The 13630-nt window shown below is 40.5% G+C and overlaps 1 protein-coding gene across 4 annotated transcripts in view; it reads right to left on the bottom strand.

Annotated features, from left to right (window-relative positions):
* Positions 1-4746: 4746 nt before the first annotated feature.
* LOC121594380 overlaps positions 4747-13630 on the bottom strand; it is a 34530-nt gene continuing 25646 nt past the window's right edge. For 2 of the 4 annotated variants that reach the window (XM_041917568.1, XM_041917570.1), the window contains 5 exons: positions 12118-13602; positions 11752-12042; positions 11571-11685; positions 9365-9409; positions 4747-8828 (listed from right to left, as the gene is read on the bottom strand). In XM_041917568.1, the coding sequence (XP_041773502.1) occupies positions 8632-8828; positions 9365-9409; positions 11571-11685; positions 11752-12042; positions 12118-13602 (2133 nt within the window). In that variant the 3' untranslated portion in view covers positions 4747-8631. Of the gene's footprint in view, positions 8829-9364; positions 9892-11570; positions 11686-11751; positions 12043-12117; positions 13603-13630 lie in introns of all 4 variants that reach the window. The other 2 variants (XR_006004959.1, XM_041917569.1) reach the window with 2 other exon arrangements.

The following is a 13630-nucleotide window of genomic DNA, read 5'->3' as shown; positions in this document are numbered from 1 at the left end:
ATTAATCACTCTTGTGTCTGCTTAGTATGAAGGTTGAACTTACTTTAACACCAGTCAGACGATCAATGAGATCAATTCTGCATAACAGCCACAGACTTTGCATGGACTGACGTGTATGCATCAAGTGGGGTTTATACGACCCACTGCACAACAAATAGAGAAACAATTAATCTATGACCCAACGCCAACCTAATTCACACACCACGTGAGAGATTTTCACTAATTGGGGGAACACGTTTAACCTGGAAAAGTGCAATATATTGGTTGCTATAATATTTACCCTTCAATAACATAATATTGATCTCATTCGGGAGATTTTTTTTTACATTATAAAAAGTCGGGCTATATTGCTTAACGTGGAATTTTATTACGAATAATAATAATGCATAAATTATTATTATATGGGGTCATCTGGGGCAATCCATAAATATAGAGATGGGTAATTTAAATTCAGTTTCATAGATCAGAATGAATCTTCAAAGGTATTCAACGAATCTCTAAATATGTATGAATGACTCTCTAAAGATTTTCTCTTTTTGGTCTCTTTGCTTTACCTCACTACTAACACATATCGAAGCGATCTTTAGTTTGCAGAAGTTTGCAATTCACCTAAAGACTGTGGGACACATTTACTATTTGTCCTTAGTCAATCCCATGACATCGATACGATGTTTAACAATGCCCGGGACTGTAAAACTTGAATCCATGACATTGGCACACGTTTTCGATGTGTCAAAATTGTTTGAAAAATAAATCTTTAGAGATTCAATTCAAGATTTGAATCACTCATCACTGAAGATTAATATGAATGAATATTTTTCGTAATATTCATGAATCACATCTTCTTCTTCTTCTTCTTTGGCTCAACAACCGATGCCGGTCAAGGCCTGCCAACACACTTGTGGGGTTGGCTTTCAGTGACTTATTGATTTCCCCCCATAGCAGGATAGTCAGTCCTACGTATGGCGGCACGGTCTATTTGGGGCTTGAACCCATGACGGGCATGTTGTTAAGTCGTACGAGTTGACGACTGTACCATGAGACCGGCTTCACATCACTAGACCATAAATGACTAGAACCCAAGACGAGATGGCATTATGAAATGGTTATCATATGAATTATACATTTTTTTATATAACTGAAAACTTCAATTGACTTTTCTAATGATGAGAAAGGTAAATTACCGATTCGATACAAACATATCTTTGCCATTTAACTAGAGCTTAGTAATGATTAAACTAAAGCTCGCTGTTAATGGGGGCCTTCACGATTCTAGTTAGTTTTTTGTATGGAGTTTGACAGTTGGAGGCTGAAATCATGTAAACACTCCATACAAAACCACACAAAAAACTAGCCTGCAATTTTCAGTCTAGATTATTCTAGCCACGAAGCTAGAATTAGATTCGAGTACCTGCTCGAAAACACGGGTTTGTTTACATTTATCCCAAGGTGCATTAAAGAGATCTGGTGATGGAATCCAGAATCAAAGTGCATGTAGTCCAGGTGGTCTCATAGCATGTTTTATAACCAAATTTGAATATCACTTTTTGACAGGATGGGTGAAAACTTTTGTTCAAACAAGCTTTCTGAAGGCATGACGAATACACAAAACACTCTTAAAATCTTCATTCAGAAGCAGAAGCGATAAAAATCAGTCTTCTAAATTCATACACCTTGGGATAAGCCTACCTGTAGATTATACCCACTTAGATAGCTGCTCAAAAACTGATATACAATGCAAAAAGCTGACAGGCTGAAATTTCAGCCTACGAGCTTAAAACGGAAAGGCCCCCAATGTAAGAAAAATAAGAAGCGCCGAAAAAAGAGCGTACAATGAAACCAAACCATGAAAACTCCGTATCCTATGTCGGGAACGAAGAGTTTCATTATACTAAAGTGGCCGTTATCCTAAAGTGGTGTGCTTCTGCGCTTGCTCCCACGCTGATGAAGATTTTTAAGGAGTCCCTGAGATGTGGAACCTTTCCTGCCACTTGGAAATCTTCCTGGATGACACCCATCTACAAGAAGGGCTGTAAGAATGATGCTGTAAACTATCGTGGCATAACCTCACTCAGCGTGTGTGCAAAGGTGTTTGAAATGCTAATCTACGAGCCATTGTTGGCCTCGGCCTGCAACTATATTAGTGTGAATCAACATGGTTTTGTACCCAGGCGATTTACAACGACTAATCTACTAGAATTTGTTAGCAAATGCCATAAATCTATCGATACCGGTTTACAACTAGATGCTATTTATACGGACATCAAGGCTGCATTCGACAGTGTATCGCACTCCATCTTGCTTGAGAAACTCGACTTACTTGGTCTCCCAAACCCTATGATAATGTGGCTTAGATCGTACCTTACAGATCGTCAATATTCTGTGAAGTTAGGCCCGTACATGTCAAGTCCAGTGCATGCATCTTCTGGAGTCCCGCAGGGCAGCAACCTGGGTCCTTTGCTGTTCCTTCTTTTCATCAACGACGCGACGTTGATCCTTCCGGCTGATAATCACCTACTGTACGCAGATGACACGAAAATTTTTCGTGTTATTCGTGAACCAGAAGACCACGCCCGACTGCAAACTTCCTTGCGTGAGTTCCAGTGTTGGTGCAACCGTAATGCTTTATCCCTATGCACAGATAAATGTGAAGCCATCACTTTCAGTCGTTCTCGCTGCCCATCATTGTATGAATATGCGCTTGATGGACAGTCTTTGGCGCGAAAACAATGTGTTAAGGATCTAGGTGTTTTGCTCGATACAAAACTATCATTTAAAGATCAACTGGATCACGTAGTAGCCACCAGCAACAGAATGCTAGGTCTAGTTATCAATATGACTCGCGAGCTTAATGATATACCTTGCACCAAGGCGCTCTATTGCTCACTTATCCGGTCGTTGATGGAATATGCAAATATCGTTTGGTGGCCAACTGCAGCGCGTCCATTAGCTCGATTGGAATCAATCCAGCGCAAAATTTCACAATTTGCACTTCGCTCATGGAACCAAAGGCTCGATTACCGAACTAGGTGTTTACTACTCGGGCTACCCACCCTAAGTGAGCGAATACGAAAAGCCAGGTTGTCGTTCATCACGGGACTTCTCGACGGCCGTATTGACTCTCCGTCACTACTGGCTGCCATCAATCTGTACGTTCCGGTCAGGCCGCTCCGGACTCGGGAAATGTTGGCCCTCGACGACCGTAGAACGCAATTTGGCTCCTCTGACCCGTTCCTACTGATGTGCCGTGCTTTCAACGCAGTCAGCGACGCTTTTGAGCCGAGGATTTCGCCAACTGAGCTTAATGATCGTGTTTCTGTGTTAAATTTGGTTCCATAGTGCACACTTTTATGTTCTATGTTATTGTAATCCACTGTAAAGAACTAATTGTAAAACATTGCTAAAATGGTTCGAGAGGGCATTATTGTCCATCGATAGACAAATAAACATAAACATAATAAACATAGGATGAGAAAAACAACCGACAACAATAGACGCACATTTGCCAATGCTATCGAAAATAGGGGCCTCCGCACGATGCAAGTTGATTGAAACTCGAAAACAAAACACATCGATTGGATAAAACAGATTCTAGTTTACATTTGTGATTCTGTAACGAATCTTTACTAATACATCCAAAAGACTTGTACAGTGATTTTAAAAAACTATAGGAACAACATTGTTCTTCCTTTTTTTGCTTATCACTCCAAAAATATAGCTAAAAATGTAGCTTGGTAATACTTGAAATCATCAATATTTTTCAACAAGTTGTTGGTTGTATTCATTGACGTTCCGTTAATTATAGAAAAAGAAAATTATGCAGCTCTATGCAAAATATCGTTCATCGTAGTGTCAATAGTACGTAATACACCGGATCAGAAATATTATGTTTTTTCTTTCGCTGTCTTTTATATCTGATTTAAATGTGAAAATCTGTGAAAAGTTAAGTGTGTTGTGAATTTTTTGTATCATGTTCATGTTAGTTGGCTTGAGTTACTATAGTAAAATGAGCTGTGTAAGCTACAACAGACTCCCTAGCATTACCCGTTGAGCATTATATACCGTACTTTAGCATGTAAAACAACCCCTTTATAGGTAAAAATGACCGAATTCAGATTAAGAGGGTCGCATTGCACGGATAGTAACATTTCAATTGCATTGCAAGTTTTTTAAGATTGTAATGATGAGAAGGACATAGTTGATATTTGAGTTGCATCGTTTGAAAAAAGCAGTGAGGATGATATGGAACAATTCTATGAACTTTTATGGAAATCATTATTTATAATAACAATTTCTTTTGAGTTCTGTAAAATTAAGTCTAAGTGTTGTAAGTGTGGCCATAAGTATATGTGTAACGATTCTTAGCTGGATTGGTTTAAGAGATCAAATAAGGGACCTGTGTTAAAAACAAGGGAAAATCACTCCGCTATATGAAAGGACTGCATGACTTACCTCCCTTTTATGGTCAATAATTAGAAAAGATTTATTGATTTATGTATTTTTTTCCTTTTTTTAACCGTAGAAAATTTGGTTATTTCTGTCCTTTTTGGGCAGTCTAGCAAAAGATTGCAATCTATTTTGTATTTGACGATTGTTAGAAAAACAAAATTGTACCGATATGAATATATATGAAAAGGAAAATCGTGAAGTGTATGCCACGAAGCCAAAAAAAAACACTTTATTGATGCAGTGGTTTTACTTTATTTTTGCACTTATTAAGTTTATTTTCATACATGCGACCGGTGCTCTACTAACACATGGTTTATTTTGTCTATATCCGCTATTGCGATATTGATGGGGGGTATTGTACAATTGGCTCATCCGTTAACAATGATAATTTATGTATCGATACTGATGATAGTAATAATAATAATTTAACAGCTTAAGGTACTTATGCTTATTTCAATTGTAGAGTTTCCTGTGTCCAACATGCTTTCGTATATAGTATTTGTCCCGCCAATTTGTCTGTGTTGTTGTTTTCATTATGTTATTATAAGTACAGTTAGTGTTATTATTACTATTATTGTTCAGCATAATTGAAGCTGTTTCGTTTAGTTTGTGTCGGTTGCGGTAGAATAATTGTACGGTAAGCGCCGCAATTCTTCAATCGGTTTTACCGATAATTTTTTTTTTGCTTGCGCTACAGCTCTACATGAAATGCAATCTCGCTACTAATGATTTTACTGTGCATACGCATATTTATGTATAATTTTCCTATGCAATGTTTAGCATGGTATTTGTGAATGTATTTCTTTTTTCTTATGGTAAATCATATTTATGCTTGCTGTTGGTTCTGGTGATGGTGATTTCAACTGAATGTGAACTACTGACTATGTTTACCTTAAAACAAATAGCTCAAAACAAGATGGAAAGTATCGTTTTTCCTTAAATAACGAAACAATAATAAACACAAAAAACAAAATTGTATACTAGGTTTTCTACTGCGTTGTGATTTATTTTCTAATTTGAATGAGCAACAAAGCGCCGCGTGCAGCATAATGGTAAACGAACCGAAGATAAATTGTACTTAGATTTTCTGGCTTATCCAAATCCACTACATCATTACCCATCTCGTACCAGAGGAGCTAATTGAGGTAAATTGTAAGACGGATGCATTTATTCTGGGGGTTTTGCTGTGTATTAATCTTTGTGTGTTTTACAAAATACATAACATGCTGTTTATGGTACACGCTTTCGCTAATATGGCAGTTGCGCAACGCACAGGCACGCACAACGAGAAGGAATGGTCAACGTAACGGTTTCACATTTTTAAGATCACACAAAGCACGTCCTTCACTTTTCAATAAATAAATGTAACTCGCCCACTTTAACTCAATCTTGCGCATATTAAAACTAACAGAAAAAAATAAAAACAAATAAACAAATGCCGCTGTCCTAGCCAAAATATTTCAATTTTCTCTCTCTCTCTCTTTCTATCGCTCTTACAACCTCTCTTTCTCGCTTCTTCATATATGGCGTATCGTGTTTATAATTTTTGTTTTAAAATTGTACTACTTTGCGACCGGATTATTTGCTAGTAAAAAGGTATTATACTCTTGCCCTACTATACTTTGCTCCCATTGCTTCCTTTACGTTTGTAACGAAATGAATTATTTCTGTCGCTGCTAGATTAACGTCTTTTTTTCACTATTGATGCATATAAAAAACAACACTGAAATAAATGTTTACTATAATTTAAATTCCTTTACACACTTAAGTCTTATGGCAGCAGATTTACCACATCGGAATAGAAGAAGGGTTTTGTTTACTTTTTTAACAAATAGAATTATAATAAATAAAAAAACGCTCCAAGCAAGATTAATCACCTTTTTCGTAAAAGGTTTCCTCGAGGTGGCATGGGCAAGGTATTAATTGTCGTCGATAATTGAATACTGGTAATTTTAATGTCTTTTTCTCGCTTCTTTCTTTCTCATCTTCCCCACAAATCTGTCGCTTTCCGCTAATTGTTTAAAAATTGACTGAGCAAATAATTGAGTGTATGGTATGCTATATTCGTGGTTGCACGGGTGTGTGGAATTGTTTCTAACTTAATGGGCATCACAACGGACCGGTTTTGTGATGTTGGTTGATGACTGTTGTCCAAATGCATTCCTTAGCTCCTTTGTTTGTCCCCAGTAACATCGTGAAATGTGCATGCTTACGGGTGCGATAGTATACTTGTATGTTCGAGAACTATAACATCTACTATAGCATTGTTTGCTTTATAATTTGGAATAAGTCTTATTAACTGTCAAAAGCTCCATTCTGTAAATTCACAGACAGATTGTAGTTAATAGTTATTGTTTTGTTTTGTCTTGCACCCTTAGTTTAACTTGAAAAGTATGTAATTTACGACCCTTGTAGCTGACGTCTTAGTAAGGAGGGAGTTGTGCAGCTTTCAGTTCCGTCGAAAAAGGGATTGTGTAGTTGGGTACATTTCGTTCTGTTGCAGCGTTTAACTTCATTAGCATTTGCAATATACATATTCTTGCGGTAGGTAACGGTTTGCTTGTCACCAACACAAACAGAGCAAGCACGATGCAACACAGTGCATCTTATAATTGACCGCGCGCGCTTGGTGTCACATCTTGTCTTGTTTTTTTACTAGTAATTTTATTGAGCAATTGTGTGGCGAGAGACCATCCTCATGATCCTCAAAAACCCGCTCGATCGATGATTTCTTCGCATATGATTGCGTGTATGATATGATGAGTATGCAGTTTGATTCGACGCACCGACATGTTGCAAAGCTTCAAAGCTTCTAGCACGCACGTCGACCCCTTCTTCGATGGTTGGTTGATATGGATATGGATGTGGATAAGTGCGGTAATGCATGCTATACTATTGATCATTAATGCATAGGATTTAGTGCCCTGTTTTATGCTACTTTATGTGGCGGGCTCTTAAATGTGGTTAGCAGCAGTAGCAGCAGTACCGACCAAAAAAGCTCTGTAGGTGCGTAGGACGCGACTTGCTGCATTGGATACAAGGTATATATTATATTTAGTCTTATTTAAATATTCGCATTGAATAGGTCTAACTTTCATATGTACAACAACAGTTCTTGTATAGATCCTATTCACTAAATTTGTTACGGCTGCCTTATCTGTTCGTGTAATATCGAGACTTAATCGTACTAAAACCTCCCTACAGCTGACATATAAATCGTCCGTTCGTTGACATCGTCACTAGTGAGAAGGATGAGTTCTACATATGCAAGAATAGTTGAAGAACTAAATTCAAAGATGGATAAAAAAGCCGCACCCTGTTCAAGTAACGGTTGCACTGCTGAAAGAGTAACTTGATTTTAAAATTAGACGTATGTCATTGATGTAGCCCACGCCCTCCAAAACACAACCACTCCAAAGCTTGTCTTCTTTAATCCTGGCCCTGGCAGTGGAGAATGCAAATGATTTGCTTGGGGTGGATCACTGTAAAACAATTGGTCTCGTGCTTTGTATTATAAAAAAACCGTTTCCAAAATAACTACTAAACAAAATCCGACATCTTAAACTTGCCTTGCAACTGTGCCGCACTACGCAGAAGTCTTAGTTTTCTCCTGCTCGGATAGGAAACCTGTGAAAGCTCAACGATATTCATGTGGCTATGATACTTTTATATTACCTGTGGGCGATATTTTATCGATCTCTGAACTATTAACTAAGACCCATACTGACTTGTAAAATTATGTTTTGCACTGGAATGCCATTCAACATCGATGCCTTTAATATTGCAATCGCGCGTTAATTGGCGGGTGAAAGACACATATTGATGCGCCTCCAATAAGGAACAAAAAATCTTATAAGAATAGCTTCCCAGAATAGATCGATAGAGTTGCGTGTGTTTTCAAATCAATGGCAGTTAAATTGCATAGTATGTGGAGATATGGGGTATTAGATTAGTCCTACCTAAAGTAATGCAATTCTTGCAGCAATGCACGAATGCACGTCGTTGGTGCAACATGTGCACAGTAAGATAGTCAGTGTCACAATTGATTTCTTCGATTTTCGAATTTCACGTTTTGGAGGCTTTCTTCTAGGTCAGCCTGAATTCAATTTCTAAACCATTCTTCACAATGCCACACGATAAGACACGGGGACGGAAGTCAACGAGCGCCGACACTCTCTACATTTAGGTAAAATAGTTTTCACGCTGCTGATACAGCGGAAGTGGTTCCGCCGGCGAGTCCGTATCGTAGTCTTCCAGGTCCGATTCATAGTGATCTCTGTCGTCGTTCGGTTTGCTGCTTCCCGATGCGTTTGCCGCAGTACTAAACTGTGCGTTACATTTGCGTTTTATCTTGGAGGGCAGTACGGCCGACGAGTCTTCTGTGGTGTTTCATGGATCAATATGGGGCAAAATAAAAATCAGAAAATAAGGTAGACAACGGACGAAAAAGGGAAAATTAGTATAAATCGTTCGGAAAAACAACAAAGCATACATGTTAATGCGATCAACCAAACACATGCACGAAACACAGTCATTGGTTTCATTAAAATTGAAGCAAACGAGACATGCACTTCAGGCTTTTGAAAGGACAGTTTTTTAATGCACATATTGATAATATGCGGATCGATATATGAATGATATGAGCGTGTAAGACACAATTGTGTTAACGATAAATGAGTTTGAATCTATTTTAAGTATTTTTTTTAATATAATTTTCCATAAAATTTTCTCCAGATCTTGTACATAATTTATGCGAATTAGTACCATTAATTCTAAAAATTCTTTAAAATCATGTGCTGAAGATTACGAACTTTTGCTTGCACACAGCAAGAATGAAAACTTCCCTCTGCTACGTATTCAGTTCAATACTTTACGCAGTTTCTGTCATTAAATTGTATAATACCGTAATACAAACCTTTGCGCATATCGCGTGCACCATCATAGCTCGCCGGTTTATCCTCTGCGTGATTTGGGTGGTGGTGTGGTGTTAGAGTTTGAGTCGAACACAAACGCAAATGTGATGATGGGTTTGTCGCAGGAAATAAATTAAAAGTGTTGGATCAAGTTGTTATGAAGGGTGGCGACGCAAAGATAGACAGAGTGTGTATTAAGCTAGAGTAATAGATGGTTTGTGTATGGCAAAATGAATGCGGTGAAGAAGGGGGTGGTGTTGACTTTTCCGAACGCTACAGAACAGATTCGTTCCCGGTACGGAGGCGTTAACGTACACACACATCGATAGCAATTTTTGGTGTTCACGTGCTGCACGTGCGGGCATTTCAACAAGTAAACATAACATAACAAACACAAACACACGCAAACACTACTGCTGCCGCTGCTGTTGCTGCTGCTGCTGCTTCATTCAACACAAAATGGCATGACAAGCGCATCCTCTACTCTACTTTTGTGCATTATTAGTGGCTGAATGATGGTTTGGGTTTCCTGATGCAAAAATATAAAAAAATGTCGAAAACAAAAAAAGAAAATCAAGTGAATTAAAAACCGTACTTGGTAAATTAAAATTATTTAAACAAAGAAAAAGTAATTAGGAAAAAGAAGAAAATAATAGATGAATTACTAAACAAATAAGAAACGGTTTATGGAAAAAGATATTCAAAAAGTCACATAACAAATATGATAAAGTAATGGCATAATATACTTGGGACATACATTTATAAAATAAAACAAAAAAAGATGTAATCAAAACGTGCATACGTAAAAAATATATATAGGTCTGTCATGCAATGTGGCGATTTTAAAGAGAAAAAAAAAATCAATACAATAAAACTATAACAATGGGGGCCTTCACAATTCTAGTCAGTTGTTTGTATGGAGTTTGACAGTTGGAGGCTGATTTAGATTCGAGTACCTGCTCGAGTAAAATTAGATTCGAGTACCTGCTCGAAAACACGGTGTTGTTTACATTTACACCAAGGTGCATTAAAGAGATCACGTGGTGGAATCTAGAATCAAAGTGTATGTAGTCGTGGTGGTCTGATAGCATTTTTTCATAACCAATTTTGAACATCACTTTTTGGCAGAACGGGTGAAAACTTTTGCTCAAACAAGCTTTCTGGAGGCTTGACAAATACTCAAAACACTCTTACAATCTTCATTCAGAAGCAGAAGCGATAAAAATCAGCCTTCTAAATTCATACACCTTGGGATAAGCCCACCTGTATATTATACTCAATTAGATAGCTGCTCGAAAACTGCTATACAATGCAAACAGCTGACAGGCTGAAATTTCAGCCTACGAATTTCAAACGGAAATGGCCCCAATGTCAACAAATGCATGTCAGCGACACGTACTCAATTGTGATGATCAGAGGTGATACTCAAAACGATTGTTGTGACCTATACATGCTTCGTGACATTTTTGCGACCATCGCTCAATCAATCACTATGCCATGACTTTTGTTTTACTGTGATCAGTTCTGCAAAATGTCACTGGCATAGTCATGACCCATTCGGTCTCAAACAAAATCATGTCTGCGTCACGAGCTCTACTGTGATGATCAGAGGTGAGACTCAAACAGTTGGTGCCACCATCACATGCTTGATAGCAGTTTGAGCGAGCAACTCTTGGTTAGCCACTTTGTCGCGATATTTTGCATCGGTGATCATCGGTCATGTCGTGATTATCACCGACAGAAAATGTCGTGACCATGCGAGTGACCAAGAGTTGGGTGCTAAACAAAATGTCACCAAACATGTGATTGATCTACCAACTGCTCGAGTCTCACCTGTGATCGTCTCAGTTGTGTACGTGAAGCGAATGCATGAAATATATAGCAAAAATGTATTAAACGAAACATTTAAGTTTTTAAGAGTTTTAACAGTATTTAACAGTTTTGATATTAAAGTTCGGTAGATGGTGGCTAAAAAGCTGTGCGCTCAAACAAGGTGCATCAATAATTACTTGAACCATGCATAACAAACACAACAAACAATTTAAATTACGTGTCTCAATTTCAACACAACACAAGGAACACTTCAAAAGGTAATTATAACTAATCTAATTTACTCTGTCCAATACTGGATCAAATTTCATGTCTAAAGGTTTCAAATTTCAACCAGGCACGAAGGCATTACTAACACAAAAATGCACCGCTTCTTACCTGCGACAATTTTGCTCATTTGCATCACTTGCTGGGCGAGGATTTGATTGAGCTGGATGAGATGTTCACGCTGTTTCTTTTCCGCGTTCGGCACTGGATTCAGCCCACCGGCCTCCTGTCGAGTGCATAAATGCATTAACATTCTCTGTCTGTAACGTAGCGTTAGTATCGATCGACTTACATTACTACCACCGGCACCGCCGCCAATCGGTGTGTCGGAGAGCATTTTCTTGATCGCTTCCACCTTCTCCTGCCGGCGCCGCTTCTCCTCCGGCGACAGTTCCGGCGTCTGCTCAGGTACGTAGCGTTCGGGGATGAGGATCTTGCTCGGTGCGGCCAACAGCTTGTCGATGGTGTGTTCGGAGATTTTTTCCCGCGGCCCAAGGGCGGACCGTACCACGTCCGGTGCGTTCGAGCGGGGCCGTATCGTGACCTCCAGGTCGACGTCATCACGCGCTCTCCAGTTGACATTCTGAAAGAGATGAGAATTATTGCATCGAATTCTAACATCTACCCTTGCCGAACAATGATGTTATAACACACGTACATTTTTGTTCATATCATTTTCGCTGTGCATCAACTCGATGGACTTTGCATTGACGTGATGGGGCGCCGTGTGATGTCGACGCTTATCCTTCGGAACGGCTCGGCGCTGTCGATTTTGCTGCGCTTGCTGGCGTTGCTGCTGCTGGTACTGCTGGTCGTCTTTCATGCTCGAGGTCGCTTTCGTCTCGCCACTTCCCGACGAGTCACCGCTGTTCTCGCCAACGGTCATGTTCCCGCCCGTTGCCATTTCGTTGATGATCTGCTTCGCCGCCTCACTCTGGAACACGGGATCCAGCTCCGCATCGGCATGCGTGAGGCTTTGTATCGATTCCGTCTTGCGTTTCAGACCGCTCAGCGAGCTGGTGGACATACCGGTCGTGCTGCCGGTGCTTCCGACGCTGCCGAGATAGCTAGACTGGTACGACGAAACGCTCCCAACGCCCGACACTCGACTGCCATCGTTGCTAAGGTACTTCGATTGCAACCCACCGTCAAAGTTACCCGTGTAAAGATCGGCCTGGCGATCGATCAGCGAAACAGGGTAGCTGTTTCCGTTCGTCGAAGCGACGACGCTGCTGTAATAATCGCTCATCAGCTTGTTTCCGTCGAGTGAGCCGGTAACACCATCACTGCCCGATTCGTGGCCCTGCACAAACAGCTCATGCGTTTCGTACCCTCTGGGCAGCGATTTGGAGCGCTGGTAATCTTCCATCAACTGTGCCTCCTCTTCCAGCACCTGATCGAGGCTGAGGGCCAGATTGCGATCGTTCTTTTCCTTGTCCCGCATCCGTCGCTCGGATTCGCGCTTCACAATGCGAACCGTTTTAATTTCCTGCTTATCGGCTGGATTCAGCATACCGCCGGCACCGTAGTTGTACAAAGGTCCCCCGGCCGAGTACAGATCGTCCAACGATTCCGCACCTTCGATGGGCTCCTTAGCGCGGCTGCTCGGAAGAAACAGGCTTTGCATTTCGTCATCGATCGTCAGCACGCTCGATGCTGAGGACGATAGGGCGCGATGGTTGCTGGCGGACGAGACGGATGATTCTTTGCCCGCCAACGAATCGAGATCCGTCTCTACCCAGGACGAAGAATAGCTACGCTTGTGCTTTGCGCTAGCCGATTGTTGCTGCTGCTGCTGGTCGCGCTGTTGTTCCTGCGAAAGCGCCATGTGCTGTTGCTCATCGGCCTGCAGGCGATCCATCATTTGCGCCTCGTGATTATCGCTGTAGGAGGTCAGCTGACGCACGGCTTGACCGAGCTCCTGGCGCTGGCGTTGCATGTCACCGACCAGCAATTTCGCGCGCTTCAGTTCCGACTCGAGCACTGCAGTCACCGAACCGGGCATGTACTGGTTATCCATCGGGGAGGCTGAATCAAACACCGAATGCATCGAACGATGCTCACGGGAAGCTTGCAGCTTCTGGCGCAGTACCAGCAGCTCCTGCTCCAGCCGAGCGTTCGTTGAGACTGTCTTCTCCAGTTTCTAAAAGCATGCCGAAAAGAGGAGATAT

Source organism: Anopheles merus, chromosome 2L (genome assembly GCF_017562075.2).
Source record: "Anopheles merus strain MAF chromosome 2L, AmerM5.1, whole genome shotgun sequence".
Taxonomy (NCBI): Eukaryota; Metazoa; Arthropoda; class Insecta; order Diptera; family Culicidae; genus Anopheles; species Anopheles merus.
This window is presented reverse-complemented; position numbering and strand designations above follow the sequence as displayed.